Source organism: Saccostrea echinata, unplaced genomic scaffold (genome assembly GCF_033153115.1).
Source record: "Saccostrea echinata isolate AGI-Se365-2 ecotype Australia unplaced genomic scaffold, CSIRO_AGI_Sech_v1 ptg000010l, whole genome shotgun sequence".
Lineage (NCBI taxonomy): Eukaryota > Metazoa > Mollusca > Bivalvia > Ostreida > Ostreidae > Saccostrea > Saccostrea echinata.
In genome coordinates, this window is record NW_026889759.1 from 13,151,698 (window position 1) to 13,170,899 (window position 19,202).

At 34.6% G+C, this 19,202-nt stretch overlaps 1 protein-coding gene across 1 annotated transcript in view; it reads right to left on the reverse strand.

Moving 5' to 3' along the window:
• Nucleotides 1-19,202, reverse strand: part of LOC133184437 (laminin subunit alpha lam-3-like) — a 54,130-nt gene that overhangs the window by 16,812 nt on the left and 18,116 nt on the right. The window contains exons 6-33 of the mRNA XM_061319517.1: nucleotides 18,841-18,930; nucleotides 18,569-18,680; nucleotides 17,807-17,925; nucleotides 17,559-17,723; nucleotides 15,739-15,894; nucleotides 15,370-15,510; nucleotides 14,544-14,555; nucleotides 13,113-13,310; nucleotides 12,864-12,965; nucleotides 12,501-12,721; nucleotides 10,812-10,923; nucleotides 10,471-10,584; nucleotides 9,720-9,946; nucleotides 9,303-9,511; nucleotides 8,803-8,909; nucleotides 8,354-8,531; nucleotides 7,971-8,080; nucleotides 7,100-7,283; nucleotides 6,563-6,702; nucleotides 6,214-6,447; nucleotides 5,075-5,215; nucleotides 3,647-3,820; nucleotides 3,344-3,526; nucleotides 3,060-3,178; nucleotides 2,650-2,764; nucleotides 843-983; nucleotides 437-558; nucleotides 143-226 (exon numbers count right to left, since the gene is read on the reverse strand). Of these exons, the coding sequence (XP_061175501.1) occupies nucleotides 143-226; nucleotides 437-558; nucleotides 843-983; nucleotides 2,650-2,764; nucleotides 3,060-3,178; nucleotides 3,344-3,526; nucleotides 3,647-3,820; nucleotides 5,075-5,215; nucleotides 6,214-6,447; nucleotides 6,563-6,702; nucleotides 7,100-7,283; nucleotides 7,971-8,080; nucleotides 8,354-8,531; nucleotides 8,803-8,909; nucleotides 9,303-9,511; nucleotides 9,720-9,946; nucleotides 10,471-10,584; nucleotides 10,812-10,923; nucleotides 12,501-12,721; nucleotides 12,864-12,965; nucleotides 13,113-13,310; nucleotides 14,544-14,555; nucleotides 15,370-15,510; nucleotides 15,739-15,894; nucleotides 17,559-17,723; nucleotides 17,807-17,925; nucleotides 18,569-18,680; nucleotides 18,841-18,930 (4,010 nt within the window). The remainder of the gene's footprint in view (nucleotides 1-142; nucleotides 227-436; nucleotides 559-842; nucleotides 984-2,649; nucleotides 2,765-3,059; nucleotides 3,179-3,343; nucleotides 3,527-3,646; nucleotides 3,821-5,074; nucleotides 5,216-6,213; nucleotides 6,448-6,562; nucleotides 6,703-7,099; nucleotides 7,284-7,970; nucleotides 8,081-8,353; nucleotides 8,532-8,802; nucleotides 8,910-9,302; nucleotides 9,512-9,719; nucleotides 9,947-10,470; nucleotides 10,585-10,811; nucleotides 10,924-12,500; nucleotides 12,722-12,863; nucleotides 12,966-13,112; nucleotides 13,311-14,543; nucleotides 14,556-15,369; nucleotides 15,511-15,738; nucleotides 15,895-17,558; nucleotides 17,724-17,806; nucleotides 17,926-18,568; nucleotides 18,681-18,840; nucleotides 18,931-19,202) is intronic.

Consider the following 19,202-nt stretch of genomic DNA (forward strand, 5'->3'; position numbering starts at 1 on the left):
TAAAATTGCTAAATACTAGCTGCCACCCTTACCACACAACACCTGAAGACTATGTACAACCTAAACAATATCATGATTTCTACAATATGGAAGTATCTATAATCTATTTTGCTATTAAGAAAAAAACTCAGAAAATACATACGATTCACATCTTGTACCAATATATCCTTCAGTGCAATTTGTGCAGTAAAGTTGGCCTCGGCGAATTTCACAGGTGCTGCTGAAACTGAACAGATTTTGGTACTGTCATTACATTTTTTCTACAAAACTAATACTTGAGGGGTTGTACATCTAAATTGACATCAAGGTTAATGCACATAAAAACCTTTAAGTTTTAACACAGAAAAACATAATTACTTCTTGTTGATGCTAGGACAGACATTAAGGTTAATATACATGAAAACCCTTAAGTTTTGTCACTGAGAAGCATTATTACTTGTTGTCAATGCTAGGACAGATGCAGGGTTGACAGTCAACAGGTGAACCTCTGGTCGCATCACCATAGAAACCAGGCAAGCATCTCTCACACTGACTTCCTGTTGTGTTATGCTGACAATTCTAGAATTGGTTTGTGATAATTATTCATCATAATCAATGTAAACTGGTTGATTACTGGTAATCCTTAACAAGTGTTTTATTAAACATAATCTTAATGCACACCTTTCCAGATTTTGTTTTACATGTACATGTATTTATATTTCATGAAATTCTATACATTAAACATCATCCACAAATCCTTAATTAATGAAAACATGTATCAAGATTATTTAGTCATAAATTTTAAGTATAAAATTGTTTCCATCCTTTACCATGATTAGCCCCCAGTATAAAATTGTTTGTACCTTACACACTCCTGTATTCCTGTCACAGATGTCCGAGTGCCTGTGGCAGTTACAAGGTACCACCTCTCCGATTACACGGATTGGATAAGACAGATCTATGGTGGAATTGTGCTTCAGTCTATAGTAGCCCTCTGCTGGATCCTGTCATAACAAAGGAGTCCATTTTTAAATTCTCTGAACACTTAAAGGGTTTTTATCACCTCTCAGAATTTTTTGATATGACAAAGTTTACACGCTATTAAAATCATATATTTAAAAATCTTTGCTAGAAAATTAATATTTTTAATGTTTCAGCGATTCAAAGTTTGATTTTCTCAATATGCATATTTTGATCGCCGATGTTACACGCCATTGCTCTGATGTCATAGGTGTCAATCCTGGTCAAGCGAAGTACTTATTGTGTATACAAAAGGGCTCAATGGTTGTGTCTATTAAAACTGTTAGAAAATAATTAAGTGATAATTGGATAATTGACAGCTAGTAAGGTATAATTTATTGCTTGAGGATTCACAAATGTGCACAAGAAAGGTTTTAGGAAGGTTTTTTCCCCCACATTTCTTGGACTTGGTCGAGAGATGAAAGGGGGGCCCTTTTCTGCAAATGCGATGGCTTTTATCTCCATTATAAACAATCGTTTATGCCCGAACGATCACAATTTTTTTTTCTGTCCTATAAAATATCTTAAGGAAAGATATCTTTAAAAAAATAATAAATGACAAACACGCATTTTTTAAAAGTCGCACAGAATCTAGTAGGAATGTTGTGAACTGTGTAATGGCGTATGGCACCACTGAAGAAATGTCATTTCTAGTACATGATATTCACTGCTAGAACAGATAGAAGATATACAGGATTTATTAATATATGATTAATTAAAATAATAATGAAAGAGAATTTTAAATTCCCATATTTATATATGTTTACGAAGTTAAACTTTAGTAATTCTTTCTATTTAGTTGAAGTCCCGAGTTGTCAACGGCTTCGTCTTCGGTGACCTCTCTCCAATTGTCAGCTTATTTTCTGGATATTTCTCTCTGCTAGATGTTCATACATAAAAGATTGACCGCCCATAACCAAAGGAATATAGTTAATGTCAAAATTTCAACCGGCCATATTGTGTATTCTATTTATTTAGCGTAAAAATCTATTCAATATATTTTTTTCTTACGATAAGCTTTACGAGTTCTGTGACCACTGACACCCACGATGTTTCATGACCACGTGACCCCTATCTAATTAGTGGAGATTTTTACTTCGAGGACCCTATATTACGGGCGTTTTATCGTCTAATTACGGCCGTTTTCAACATTATTTCATAATGAAACGATAATTATATGTTTCAAGAATATAATAATAGTGTTTCATTTTAAAGAAATTTAGATATGTGATAAAAACCCTTTAAATTCTGCTACACTAAAAATGATGAAAATGTGTTAAGGAGATACTGAAAATGACTTTTTATTTGTGAGAACTTTATTTTTGCGTAATTAATTGAAACTATCTGCTCATGAAATTTTTATTCTTGCATATATTTTTTTCATAAAGATTATATACAGCAATAACCACAATTCATGTTAATTTTGTCTCACTTAACTTGTAAATATCAAATAGCTATCTTGCAAAAATAAGGTGTCACGAAAATTTGTCAATTTACAGTTCATGAAAAGATTAAGATTATACAGTAATTCTTCTTAAAACATAAAACTATGAAATTGAAATGAAAAATCAATTGGGATAACAATTTTTTGACTGAGAAAAGAACATTTTTCGATCATTGTATCTTTATTTTTCACAGAAACTTCAATACCTGACAAGAAAGTCCCGAGTACTGTTGTGGACACTGACAAATCTCCACTCCTAATGCTGGGTTTTCTGTACTACCATTCCCTGGCTGGGCACTGTCCAGTGATACAGAAGTCAACCTGAAAGAAAAACAAAATTCTGGAGCAAAACACAACATAGAACACAGTAAAAACCTTAACTTTTCAGCAAGTAGTATGAAACAATGAATTATCTAGTATGAGAGATAAAACGAAGCAAGTTTTGCCCTAGTAGAAGGTTAAAAGTAAACATTTTTGTCCTTTTTGAATATCATGTTTTCAATTTACATAGATCATTGGAGCTAACTGACACATTTAGACAGCACCTAAAGACCATGATCTCTGAAGTGTGGTACTACCTCTACTATAAAAGAACACATATATAGTATTTCCTTACACAGCAGATCTAGCTTGGTCATCCTGAGTGGCCTTTATATAAATATCTGTAACATTCTGCAGCACAATCATCATCAAACTTCTGGTGGCATTACCAAAACCAACCACTCTCCATAAAGTCTAGAAACAAATTTACAAAATGTGTGGAAACTACTCTGAATATCAACAAACTCATTACATTTCTCTTATGAAAGTCATCTCAGTTAATAAATTTCAACTTCTAGTATGTTATGGTAAATTATTCTGCCTATGATTGGTATAGGTAAGGCTTCAGTATCCACTTACTGGGTGGAACTTGACGGAGATGGACCTCTCTCCTCTAGGTGACCATGGTGTACCAGTGTTATGAGTCATCTGGAACCTATTTCCCACCACTACAATGTCCGGACTTTCATCTACTCGAGTTGGAGGTCCACTGTCTGATCTGAACTGAGCACTAAACCTCATCTTCCCATTGTAAGACAAGGTCTGCAATAAAATATACTTTTTCAAATCACAGTATTCAAATCTGTTATCATTTGGAATATACTCACTCTAAAACATGCATTAACTTGTTCAAAGGTCTATGTATGTATTAAATTCACTCACCAAATCACCTAGATAACTAGCTGGCAGGCTCCAGTAAATTGGTTTGGTTGCTAGGGATTCTGGTACAGCAGCCCAGGTGGAGTTTTGTGGGATAACAACATGGGATTTATATTTTAAAGTGACCTTGTTTGTGACCCGAGGATCAAATGACACACTGTTTTCTGGAATTTCCATCTAGAATAAAGAGTACAGTAACATTAAAGATGTAGAACCACACTTTGTAACTTTCTTTAATTTTTGTACTGTACAGCACTAATATCATACTCATCTGGATAACAAAACATGAATATCATACATGAGGCTCATTTTCCCTGATAGTTACTTGAATAATGTTTACTTACTCATATAAAGACTTAAGCCACCATAGTGGCTCGTGCCCTTCAAAACTTTAAGGTAACTCTTAAATTAAGATACATGTACTTGCAAAGTATTTCTACATATTAGAACATTTTGAAAATCTTTTCATTTACTGATCTGAGGTACCATTATTTTAGAAAAATCAATCATCCAAATGATTTCACTGTTGGAAGCACTAATTTTAGAAAGTTTTTACTCTATCACGATTAGGGGTGCAACGATCCACCAACCTCACAATACGATACGTATCACCGTATTCAGTTCATGATACGATACGTATCACGATACATGACAAGGTTAAAAAGTCTTTCAAGTTTATCATCATAATTTTTTTTTTAAACTTGACAGGGTTATATCAAATGTTCATATTTTTTGATAATAATTAAAATATCATTTTGTTAACTTGAACTGGATCGATAGGTAGATCTTTGAGTTGTGACAATATTCTAAACCAGTGATGAACATTTACAGGGAACTATGGGACCTTACCTAATAATCTTTCTTTTAAATTGGAATAAAAAAGGAAGACATTGATTCTTTTATTCCTTTTATTTACGAAGAAAACCAGTTGTCATATTTCTTGTGTTAACACGTTTTAGTCAACAAGACAGCGAATTTTCATCGAAATACAATGCGTGATGAGATATCGTGTATTACCAAAGAATATGTTTAGATCTCAAGAGTTTATAATATGTCTTAACATCTTTAACTTTTAAGCATATTAAGTCCTTCTCTGTGTTAAATCTGACGTCTTTAAGATGCTGGAAATGAGTTTAACTGCCGTTAATGTGTTATCGTTGACCTCGAGTTTTGTGCAAAAGCCATTTTGAAATTGTAAACAAGGAAACAAAACAGACGATTCTGATAATTCTGGACCGATTGAACCGAACTGTGGTATCAATTAAGCGTATGGTGAGTTGAACCATGGAAAAATATACCGTGATATACCGACAAACAGTTTATCGTTGCACTCTTAATCAAGATTACACATATTATCCACGTATGATAAGTCATATACATATATTTACAATTACACATTTAATGTCCGTCAGTCTTCATTATACCGAGTACCTTATTCCAGATATAGGGCACCTGCTCACACCTATTTGACCGCTCGAAACAGAAGCAATCAGTGCAGCCATAAGGATTCGCTTTGTGCAGACTAAAGGATCCTGGTCTACATCGACCACATGTACGAGTTTCTACATTTTCCTGATAAAATGATGGAAATATTTCAATATACACATGTTAAATCATTAAATTTTCTACATTTATTTAGTAAATTTTAAATTTCAAAGTAATTTGATTTGAGACACTTTCTCAGCAATACTAAGTATATGCTGTCAATTTTTTTTTCCCATTGGATAGTGACATCTAGATGCTTTATGCAGTGAAACAAGTATAACCACATCAAGTCATTCTCCTAAACACATTTCTAATGTTTGAATACAAATTATTTGCTTACCAAAGCCTAGAATTGTCCAGTCTACATCAATTATGTACATAGATGACTATCAGACAAACAAACCATACAATGATGCAGTCATCTGCTATACCTCAAACAGACACATAGACACTGTCCACTGTTGTCAAACAGATAGACATACCTACGTTGTCATACTAACCGACATATCTTACATTTTCACTGTCCCCTGATGACAGATAGACATATCTTGCACTGAAACCACTCCCTACTGTCATTGAAAATACACTAGAGGTAGACCATACGATGACTATGTGCACCTAGCTATCAAACTGAGAGACTCATACTCATACCTTATACTGACACAATTCTCTGGAAAGTTCTTCATGTAATAATCATGCAGAAACCTCTATGCTGACAGTGTTCCACATCATCATACTAAAATACAGACAGACAGACTTACCTTACACTGACAGTGTCCTCTATTGTCACACTGACAGTCTGACAGACACCTGTAGAGTTGTCACAACTGCTCAGTTCTGTACTGTCAGTACTACACAGACTGACAGACTTACCTTACACAGACACTGTCCACTGTTGTCACACTGACAGACACCTGTAGAGTTGTCACAACTGCTCAGTTCTGTACTGTCAGTACTACACACACAGACAGACTTACCTTACACTGACACTGTCCTCTATTGTCACACTGACAGACACCTGTAGAGTTGTCACAACTGCTCAGTTCCGTACTGTCAGTACAACACACACAGACAGACACACTTACCTTACACTGACACTGTCCTCTATTGTCACACTGACAGACACCTGTAGAGTTGTCACAACTGTTCGGCTCTGTACCATCAGCACTACACAGACAGAGCTGACAGTTAGGATGGTTGTAGAATCCAGTTAGGCACTTGTCACACCTGTCACCTGTGAAGTCAGCCTTACAGGTACACTTTCCAGTATTTCTATCACACTGTCTGGATTCTGAGGTCTGGAGATTACAGTTGCAGGGCTGTAAAGAGACCTTAAAGCTTACAAAGTATGTCAAGTCTTGTTATTTTTTTGGAGGTTGCATTATTACTGATTCCACTTTGTTACCAAAAAAAAAAAATATGAGACAAAGTAACCTTGCATCCTTTGATGCTGTCATAGCCCCAGGTATTGGGTTGACATTCACCACACTGTGGTCCAGTAGTAAGGGGTGGACAGACACACTGACCAGTAATGGGATCACATACATGCCCTGCTTTATTACAGGGCTGACATCCTGTCAATAATTTACAAGTAATTCAATCATAATTTTTGACTGCACACACACCTTTTTTTTAATTATAACTTTGGTTTTACAAGTGACAGTAACACATACATGCACATATGAGTAAAAACCTTTCCCAGAGTAAATAAGCATGTTTTAGCATTCTGATAAAAACTATTTGGGAAAGAAATGAATTAACAAGATTTCATAAGCTTTATCAGAAATATTAAACACAAGTATATCCCAACGTTTATATAGGATTAATTGTTGTAACAATAAAATTTCTTTTTCCCAACTAGCTTTTTACACTTATCAGTTTGGTTGGGTTTTGAAAATTGACCAGCAATTGCTGCATTCTCTCATGCTCATCTGTCCATTCAACTAAATAAGTGAGATTAAAATGTCTTACGTTTGCAGCCGTTGATGGAGAATCCGTAATACCCTGGTTTACATTTCCCACACTGTTTTCCCTCCACTCCGGTTCTACAGGTACACTGACCGGTTCTCTGGTCACACTGTTGGTACACTGCCCCAAGTCTGTCACATTCACAAGGGGAGCAGCCATTACCTGTAGCCAGACCCCAGTAATTCTCCTATATAATATATGTCATACAATTCAATGATCATGAAATTTCATCATATTTGAAATGTTTTTTTTTTTTTCAAATTTGTTCTGAAATCATTTTTTAACCAAGATCATATCTCCATCTAGATTATTGGTAAATCTAATTGCCTATCTACTAAGTATAAGCAATTCTATTAAAGATATTCTACAAGTGCTGAATTATCTACTTGTTATGAAACAGCAGAAATATATAGGGAAACAAAAAAATATAAGCTAAATGCAATGAAAGACAAGATCATTTCTAGGAAAGCAGATGTAATAACTAAACACTTCATCAAGAACATGATACCCATGATTACTGCAAAGACACCTTGTAGAGAGTTGAAGCAACAGATTGCTTTGAGAAGTATATACAGTATAGACAGAAATATGTTATTTGTAGGCCTAAAAAGGTTAACTATTATGTTTACTACTCAAATGTTAAATAAAAGCACTATATTATACACAGGAAGAACACCATACTGTATGGTGAGCCAAGACAACCTTTTTTTTCCTTTTTGAAAATAAATACAGCTCATGCTGATACAAAGTACATGTACCGTTAATATATACATGGAATCTAGCCAGTTCTAACCCCTTAGATTCTGAGCAAAACAAAGCAAGGATCAGAAGCCCTACAGAGGGAAAAGAGAACTACCAGAAATTTCAGCATCACCTTGCACATATTGCAGCGAGATCCTGTGACATTGGGGAGACAGTTACAGACCCCTGTGACATCATCACAAAGGGCTGTCTGATTTGTTCCTTCATTGTTACAGCGGCAGTCTGGGAATGCATAATCTAATTTAGAGACTTGCAACCAACTTTTTAAAATTTCAAGGCAAAAATTGTACCCTCATGAAAAATAAAATGTAGTTTACATAAATTGATAAATAACTTTTCAATAGCTGTCTTCCCATTTTTTTTTTAACTGGGCATCAAATAATTCCAATACATGTATTTCAATAATCTATGAACCAAACATAGCAAATTTGGCATATCTATATTTCAAAAAATCAAAGTAACTACCGATCCCATTTTCTGTTACCTCCAACCTACCCTTGCAGCCTCTGGCTGAAAATCCATAAAATCCAGGCTGACATTTGTCACACCTCCTACCAGTAATGCCTATATTACAGAAGCATTGTCCACTAAAACTGTCACAGACTGATCCCCGTGATCCCTGGGGGTCACAATCACATGGCACACAACCCTCCTCAACATTGCCATAACCAGGCTACAACAAAGTGCTCCCTCAATTTATCCCACATGAAGGTGCATTAAATTTAATTGCACGATTTGAGAACTATATGCTTGTTAATATAAAATATCACGTCTTTTGCTGTTATTGCAAACATTCAATACAACTATCGGTGCAGAATTAGTTAACATTCATGATTTCTGCTATGAATAATTAGTGAAAAGTCAAATAAAACACAACTACGAACAGAAACAAATCACTCACACGATGTTAAATTTTGGTCAGTACTATAACACCTGCCAATTACCTGACACTGGTCACAGCGCCTCCCATAAAACCTGTCCTTACAAACACACCTCCCAGAATACTGCTCACAAGAACCATTTACTGAACCATTCAGATCACAACTGCATGCTGTAATCAAACCAGGTTAACTTTATATGACAATGGTCATTTGCTATTCCCCACCAAAACAGATTTTCTGGTATAGTCTTCAATTATTTTAAATTTATTTTTATACAAATTTTCATTGGTATGGCTCCTTTTCTATTCTGAATAGTTATAGAAAAATATTTGCATACACTGCACTCCCTTTAGAAGAAGAAATATTCCGATTCAGCCAACAACAGCAAACAGTTTAAGAAAATTAATAATTTATCACTTTAAAGAGGAAAGAATTTCAATCCCCTTCTTTCCCCAATCGCTGAGCAAAAAGGGAGAGGAGTGAACCATAGCTCTAGTTATTGTTTAATAACTAGGCTGTAATTATAACTGTGCAGTAATTATCTAAATCAGCTGATGACCTACCTGTACAGTCCCCATTAATAGCTGTACCATAGAAGCCATCCTTACACCTGTGACAGGTTGGTCCTTCCGTGTTGTTCAGACACTTCAAACATTCCCCCGTCTTTCTGTCACAGCTTGTAGGATTGCTGGTGTCGATGTTTCCCCCACAGGTACATGGCCGACAGAGTCCACCTACTTCAGTGGGATCCCCATAGTACCCAGGAGCACATCTACATGTAGTTTGATAGCAGTTCATTATTTAATAAATCAGTTAGTCAACTAGTCAAATAAATCAATTCATTGAATCAATGTTAAGTATTCCACATCAAAGTTTGTCAAAAGTTCAAATATCTATCTTAATCTAGATTTAATTATGTGCATGATGCAGACTTTTTTAATAAGATAAAAATGGAAAAGAAACCATATTTGACCTCTGACCTTTCACATCTGTCTCCCGTGTAGCCGACAGCACACTTGTCACACCTGTAATTGTCATAGTTTCCCACCTGCGGGATCAGCTGACAGGTAGGAGAGAACTGATTGGTTGGTTCTCTAAGTGGGCAGGCACATGGTTTACAATCCTCCTCTGTTCCTCGGCGGGGGTCTCCATAGTAACCAGGCAGACACTGATCACAGTTTTCTCCCATTGTAAAATGCAGACAGTTCTACATAAATAAATATACATACTTATAGGTTTTTTAATAAATAATATATTTTGGTATTCAAAGGAAACATTATTAATTATTCTAAAAATTTCCAATATGCAGCAAGCTACCAACATACAATCATTCTGTGGGAATAAAACATACAATGTAGCATAGCAAGAGACTTATTATAAATAATTGCAAGCTTAAGCTGTGTATAAATATTTGGTTTCCAGTACTATGAATCATTTTTATTCATGAGAATTTTATTTTTGTGTAATTACTTGACACAGTCTGCTTGCCAAAAATTTTGTTCTCATGTATGTTTTCATTAGTATAGATTACATACAGCAATATCAAGAATTCATGAAAAATTTGCCTGCCAATAAAGCCCAAATACCAATCTCGTCAAAAAAATTTAGTGATCTACAGTATTTAATGGGCACTAGATTTGATCCAAAAACTAATCTAAAATGACAAAGCCAAAATACATTTAGATACAGTCAACACAACCTAAAAATGAACAAGACAATATAAACACTCACAATACACTTTCCTGTGGTGATGTCACAGCGTTCTGCATGGTTGTTACAGTTACAAGGTAAACACATTCCTCCATAGAGCTTGTTACCCACTCTTCTGTACCCTGACTCACATTCCTTAAAAAAAAAAAAGAACTAATTGTCTTTAAACTGCACATTTGAATTCAGTCTAATATGTGAGTGCACATAAATTTGAGTTTCCTGATAAACACGATCAAGTATTTTTTTCATTGTTACATGAAGTTTTATTCTCAATTGAACTCAAAAAATTTCTCAATTTCAGGTTCAAAGGGAAATTACATGTATCTAAATAAATTTCTGAATGACCTGAGAGTTTGCCTTACTTCACAGGAGAGACCCTGGAATCCCCGGGGACAGGAACACTTCTCTACTGTCTTCAGGGTCTGGGTCTTATTGGACAAGGCACTCACTGCATCCAGAGTCACCTCCCGTAAGCTACAACAAAACAAATGTATAGTGCTAAAAAACAAAAAAGAAACAACACATATTTGGCCCTACTGTTCTTCTCCAGATGTTCTCCCTTATAATACTTATTGTGGCTCCACACCTACCCCTGGGGGTCATGTCTTAAACTATTTAGAACATACAATACCTCAGAAGGCTTCCACATAAATTTCACCTTTTCTGGCTCAGTGGTTCTTCAGAAGATTTTTTAAAGATTTTTCCTGTATATTTCAATGTAAAACTTTGATTCCCTTTTGTGTCCCCACCCCCACGGACTGACGGATGACGAACAACGGGTGATCAGAAAAGCTCACTTGAGCTTTCAGCTCAGGTGAGCTAAAAAGCAGAGGCAAACAAGCATTCTGAGAGTATTGCATTAGCAATACTAGTCCCCTACCGGCAAGTGTAATCTGGTTCCCGTTAAAAATTGAAAATGCCATAATTCCGTCAAAAATCAATGAAGCAGGACGAAATGCAAACTTGATCTATAACTAATCAAGGTAAAGTCACATACCAAAAATCAGCTCAATATTCGAAAGCGTTTAGAAGAAAATTGCGGAAAACCCTTAGAAATTGAAAAGGCCGTAATTCCGTCAAAAATCAATGAAGCGGAACGAAATGCAAACTTGATCTGTAACTCATCAAGATACACTTACATACCAAAAATCAGCTCAATATCTCCAAGCGTTTAGAAGAAAAGTGTGGAAAACCAAGTGGGACAGACTGACAGACAGACAGAGGGACAGACGGACAGACAGACAGACAGACAGACGGACGGACAGACTCAGAGGAAACCTATAGTCCCCTCCGGTTTCACCGGTAGGGGACTAATAAATTAAACACATCATGAATATTTGTATGGGTATTTCGTGAAATTTGTAAGACTGTGCAATGCAAACATTTTTCATTTATATTAGTACATGTACTTATTACATTCTTGAGGCTATTGTGCTAACACTTGATACTTTAGTCATCTTTTATTTATCTGTTCTCTAAAACAATTTACAAAAGTGTATTTTAACAAGCATTCTGAGAGTATTGCATTAGCAATACTAGTCCCCTACCAGCAAGTGTAATCTGGATCCCGTTAAGAATTGAAAATGCCATAATTCCGTCAAAAATCAATGAAGCGGGACGAAATGCAAACTTGATCTATAACTAATCAAGGTAAAGTCACATACCAAAAATCAGCTCAATATCTACAAGCGTTTAGAAGAAAATTGCGGAAAACCCATAAAAATTGAAAAGGCCGTACTTCCGTCAAAAATCAATGAAGCGGAACGAAATGCAAACTTGATCTGTAACTCATCAAGATACACTCACATACCAAAAATCAGCTCAATATCTGCAAGCGTTTAGGAAAAAAAGTGTGGAAAATCAAGTGGGACAGACTGACAGACAGACAGAGGGACAGACAGACAGACAGACAGACAGACGGACAGACAGACAGACAGACGGACGGACAGACTCATAGGAAACCTATAGTCCCCTCCGGTTTTACTGGTAGGGGACTAATAATATCTTATCAGTAAACACTCAATATACAAGTGTCCCCAAAATGCACTTACTATACAGCATTTTGTGCTGAGTGGTATGTAGCTCGTATTAGAAGCCTTTCTATGTTGAATAGGAGGAGCATGAATTCTTTCTTTGTGATTGGCTGGAGAGTCTCGTAACGGTCACTTTTCACCAATTGAAACCAACTTGACTCATTCAGTGTCACAGTTCTCTCCTCTTGAATATTTTCTCGCAGGTAACTCTTGCCGTTCACAATTGTCATGTTGCCACTCTATTGTTGGTCAAATGATGGTATCAATTTTAGACAAAATATTACAAAACAAATTTTTACAGCTTGTTATATTATTTATTACGTATCCTTAACATGCACTCTTACAATTTAATTTTAAAACCTTTGAAGATTAGAACCTCACCTGTATAATGACATCTACTCCATACATGTGTCTTTGGTAAGGTGCAGTACGATCAGTTTCATACTTCACTGTGTATTTCAGATTTCCTCCATATGATGTCAACTGGAATAATTTGAAGAATTCAAGTATATAATTTTAAGGTATAATTTTACCTTTATTCTCGGCATACTGCAGAATATCAGAGATACTTCATCACTGAATTAACTGAGTCTACATTTATTGGATTGTTTTGTAATTTAACTGCCTTACCCGATTGCCTAGGTATTTAAGCGGTGCCTGCCAGTAATACACCACCAGATCCTCGGCTGGATTTAGAGAGTTCTGACTGGCAGGGTAGGCCCTGTAAACTAACCATCCCTCCTCATCTTTTTGTATAAAATATGTGAAGCCACTGATGTCTACTGAGGTTACAGCCCAGCCACTCATTCCATCAGACATATCACTCACCTACAATTAATCAATCAATCAATACTGAACATGCATGCCTTTTCATATTTTATTGAGGTCAATAGCATGTTTTTAATAGTTTTTTTTTTTTAGGTTTGTTTGTTTGGGGTTTTTTTTTTTTTGGTCATAAAGCAGTACTTTAAACAAACTGCTATACAAGAACATACTGAAAAAATCTTGCTTTGCAGAAAGTATAAGCAGAAAGAGGTATTTTCTTTTTTGGTATTACATGTAATATATTTACATTGTGAACCTATCAGGTATATGTCACCTGATATACAATCATTTTAAAGTCACTTAGTCAAATTGTTCTGGTTTTTCCTAAAAAATAATTCTCCATGAAAAAATTTCCACTTGAGTAAAAAATTACATCCTAGAATTTGGTTTCTTTTAAAAGATATTAATTTCTAATTTTAAAATGTAATTTTTTCCAGTAAAAAATAGAGAATGCAAAGCTTTAGCAGTGACCTTGTAAACAAATTGTATGACGGAAATTAAACAAACCTGTGGTCATCCAAAACCTTTAACTGACTTTGGGTAAAAAGAAGAGACCCAAACAGGAAAAAAGACTGGAAAGCAACATATTTCTATATAATGTACATGAAAGAGAGCAAACGACGATGTGACTGCAGAAACTGCTTGGGCAGAACTCGAATCTAGAACATAATGCAAATGTTGCCAAAGGGTTTGTTTAGCTCTTGAAAGTGGTATAAAATATTCATAGCTTCTTGTCAGCAACATGGTTTTTGACCAAGATTTTCCTTATAAATATTTTTGTAACCCCTCCCCCCCAGTCCCATAATATATTTTTTTTTGCATATTCTATGTATAGTTGTACATTTATTGTGTCAGAAAACTATGCATCTCAATCGGACCAAGTGACTTTAAGTACAAAATATAGTACCAAAAGCCATTTCAGTAAGTAACATGTCATAGCAGACTTAACAAGAAGTTTAATTCTGCAAAAAAAAAAAACAAAAAAAAAAAAAAAACAAGGAATTAAAACCTTTTACTCGTGTCACCACAAAAACAATGTGAATACATGCTGTACTGTGTAAAGACAGAGTGTCATGTGACAGAAATGCTGCAGTGATATAACCTTAAAGCTTGGAAATAATCCATTGCTGTTGTTACACATTTAATTAAAAGCCTAAAAGTAATAGTCAAGACTTGGAAGAAGAGAAAAAGCATATAATTACAATAAAGGATTAAATTATCACATGTAATTCTTACCCCTTCTCCAATCTAATGAAAAATACCATACATTTCTGTAAGCTTCAATGTCTTTCAAATGCTTAAAGTATGTCAACTCTATGAACTCCTTTAATATACTAGCATTTTATATTCATAAGGTTATAATGTGCTAAATAATTCTCAAAAATAAATTTTTACAGGAGGACTCCAAATTTATGTACCGGTAGTTTAATGGGGAAAATTATAAGAAATTGATTCTATAACACTTGATTAAATGCAAATAATGACAAAGGATTGATAATCCTTAGAGTATGCATGACACATTATATAACCCCAAAATAATTTTAGTAATATGATATAGGTATGAATTTTCCAAAAATGGGCCATCTAATTTTAGGTCATGACACAACTCTCTGCATCATCTAACAAAGTTTCAAGATCCTAGGCCTGGAGAGCTAAATACAACCTGGATGTGATTTGAGCATGCATGCATAGCCATATAATTTAAAATGAAGTCGGTGACTTTTGTTGGGTTGCAACCCCCTCCTATTTCAAGACGAATCATCTGATGATCATAAGTCTTAAAAACAAATATGACCTACACAAAATAAAGCCAACAGACAGACTGATAAATTGATACATGGATGGACAAACAGAGGATGGGTAAAAAATACCATACCATAATAAGATGAATCAATAAACTACATATAATTAACTTTTACAAATTTAAGGAAATGTGATTCAATTAATATTCAAAATGTGAGACAAAAGAGTGAAAAATATTGTATGTTGAAATGTAAATGTTGATTGGTGTTTTGACACAGTTCACAAAATTTGTGCTATAAACACAATTGAATATCCTTACCTTGATCAAGCCCAGATTAGATGCCTGGCAGACAGATGACACCCCAAAACAAAAACATGACATACAGCCTACAGGGTTGTCCTTGTGGAGGTTAAAAAATCCCCTCTTACACCGGTCACACTTGAAGCCTTCAACATTCTCCTGAAAACCAAGTTTTTTAACAACTTGAATAAAGATTTCATATTTATACTTTGGTGTAATTATTAAATCACATCTTTCATATGAATTTTGTGGGAAAAACCTCATAAAGACTTTGACACAAGATTTTTCAAAGATGTTATTTCTACCTAATCTTCCCTCATTCATTTTTTTTAAAATTTATTTGTAAATAAAAAGGACCATGTCAATAAAGTTTTAACAGCTTATCACCTTGCACACACAATTTCCACTGCACTGCTGTGAATTCAGTGTTCCAGCACTGTTACATGGACATGGCTTACAGTATGGGTAACCATAGTAGCCGTACGCACACTCCTGACATGTTGGTCCCCCATAGCCTTCATTACACAAACAGTCTCCAGGTCTCTAAAAGAAAACCAAAACAATGGGGTAGTTACGTAACTTAATTTTGCAAATCTTTTCCTCTTAATTCTGCACAACTAAAAATATGTATTTTGTATATCACTAAAGACAAACCTAGGTAATCAAAGATTACAGAGCTCACCTTAATGAATGCCATCTATAAGTAAGATAATTCTCACATCAAATATTTTCTAGTTAATGTACATCCTGAGATCAATATTCATGCAAGTTTGGTTTAAGTAGGATTTATAGTTACTTGGGAATAGACCTGGGCTGGGATTCATAAAACTTCTTAGTATAATCTTAAGTTTAAAAAATCACTCAAGTTTTATATTTTATACTTAAGTCCCCTAAGTATTACTTAAATTTGGTAGAAATACTTAAGTGTAATTCATAAACATATTTAGTGCTTAAGTATTGACTTAAAGTTAAGTGTCCTCAGGAGGTGTCTTAAGTAGATAAGAAATACTTAAGTTTTCTTTATCAAAATAAAAATAATGCTTTACAGAAGACATTTTACTCTTTCAGTAAGAAACCATGCTATTACACCCAACTAGAAACTTGTTTTGACTTTGAGATGTTTATCAACTGGTAAGATGCAGTATAGTGCAATGTTGATGACAAAGTTGTATCAGTTGTGAAGTAATACACATGGAACTAAATACCTCCATCACAAAAGAGTGCACATTTTGTTCGAGAAATTGTATGCGTTGCTAGGGTGACCTAACTTAAGTGCTCTAATTTTCTCAGAATTAAACTTAGCTAAGAATTGCACTTAGAATTTATATGAATATGACTTAAGAATTTTTTCTTAGCTAAGAATTTATTTTATACTTAAGTGTGAAACTTAGCACAAATCTTAAGTATGTTTATGAATCCCAGCCCTGTTCCAAAAGCTTTAACCTGTTCACTCATCTGGAAAATGTAGGTCAGATCCAGTACGTCGGATAATATACATCCCTAGATGCATCATCAATGCAAGTTTAGTTCACGTAGGGATAATATTCACTCATCTGGAAATTGTAGGTCAGATCCAGCATCTGAAGCAAGTCTGGTAGTGTCCATCCCTATATGCATCAACCATGAAAGTTTATTCCAGGTAGGGCTTATAGTTACTTGGGAATGGACAGACTCTTAAAACTTTAACCTGGATACTAATGCCAGCGCTGGGGGTATAGCATAAGCTTATTTTGACTTTGTCGAGGTGAGGTAAATTTACATGAGGCCAAAAAAAATAATAGTCTTGTTTCCTGCTACCAGCCTGAAAAAAATAGGGTAGGTAGGTAGGAAAATTATTTTATTTTATATTTTTATTTTATTTTTTTCTGACAGCATTTTTTGGATATGAACTAATATAAGATCAAACTAAACATGTCACAGGTCAATATTGTCTTTTAAAAATTAAATTTCATGTCTTTTTATGCAGTGGGATTTTATGAAAGCCCATATTTAAAAGAAGAATTTCATGAAATGCTTGTTTTGTGTTAATACGGAAACCGATTACGGTGACAGAACAATGAAATTCCGGAAATTCCTGATTTTTTTTCTTCCAAAACTTAAAAAAAACTTTAGGGTCGGGTGCAAAAAACTAGGGTAGGTCGGGTAGCAGGAAACAAGACTATTATTTTTTTTGGCCTGAGAGTAAGTAAGTATATGATAAGATTTACCTTTCCTTCATTCAACAGACTGTCATCTTGAATACATTTTCCTGTTGACCCCAATGTGACCTCACATCGACAAGGTCGGCAAGGAAAGCGAGAGTTTGGTGTTTCCCCTAGGGGACGATAATATCCCTCTAAACACTTCTCACAATTGATTCCAGTGGTATAGTCCTATCACAAAAATTCAGAGGTGTCAATTACTGTTCTTCACTGTATTCTATTATTCAAATTTGTAAAGATGACCTTGACCTGACCTTGCAGTCTATACAGACACCACCTCCATCATACTCCCCAGCTGTGTTCAGACTCAGTTTCAAGGCATCCACTGTGGCATTATACACACACTCAGTAGAGTGTCCATGACAATTACATCCTGTAAAAGCAAACATAAATTCACTTTTCATATCATCATTTTATTCACTTTTTCAAATTTCATTAAAAAGTATGAAGTATTTTTTGTAACATAGAATTAAGAAATATGGGGCTTATTTCAAATGCTTTTTTCCTGAAAAATATATAGGTAAAACCTTTCAACATGGTCACAAATCAGCAAAATTATTCACTTTTATCATCTTTTATCTTAAGTATAATTTATGAAGTATATATAGCTGATCTTCTGGGACATAACTTGAACATTTTTTTTTTCCTGCACGAATCACGACTGCATATCACTTTCATATATTGCGACTTTGTTGATCAAAAGATGCTTAAAAAGAAACTCATGGGCCACAACACTCATAGAAGTCATATTTTGGGGTTTCAAACTTCAAGCCCTTTCTGTAACTGCAAGAGAAATAGGAGTTTGAAAGAAATTATTTCTATTTTAGTAACCGTGGCTACAGCATTCATCAGAATCAAAAACTGATACACTAAATTATGCATCTTGATGTAGCCTACTTTTGAGTTAGATAAACAGACAGACATGCTAGATGGATGGACAAACACTTTTCCAGCTGAAAGCTTTTTTGTTTGAATGTTCCTTGACCAGTAGAGCTATAAATGACTAAAGGTCCTACTTTCACATTTAAGGCCACTGTTTCCTGGTTGCCATGGTTTTTGGTAGTAGAATTCACAGCACTTCTCACAGTTATTGCCACAGGTATTGTGCTTACATTCACAATACAGTCTCTACAATATAGCAAATGAAATGCTATTAACATTTGAAATTCACTTCACCATTTTTTCATTTAATGACATGTCTATAACAATCATAAAACACAATCATGTATTGCTATATGAATATTTATATTACAGGAGTACACGGAATTATTTAGAGATATATACTTACATCAGTATTGGGTCTGGGTGAACAAGTTGCTGCATGACCATAGCATATACACTGCCCTCCTATAGAAATATCTTTTATTGAGTAAAAGTACTGAAATGAGAAAATTGAAGAAAAAAACCTTATATCTGAAACATTAGAAAACATACACTAGAAACCTCTGCAATGACTGTGTACATTATGCATGATATGGAAGTATTTTTCTAGTTCTAAACATATGCTGGTACACCTTAAACATAATTTTACTTTACATAACAAAAATGAATAAACTATAACAAGGGACCTTAGGACCTTTATGGTCACCTGAGAATCATGCAGCATTTTTTTCTATACCATCCATATCATATAGGCTACTTTACCTTTAA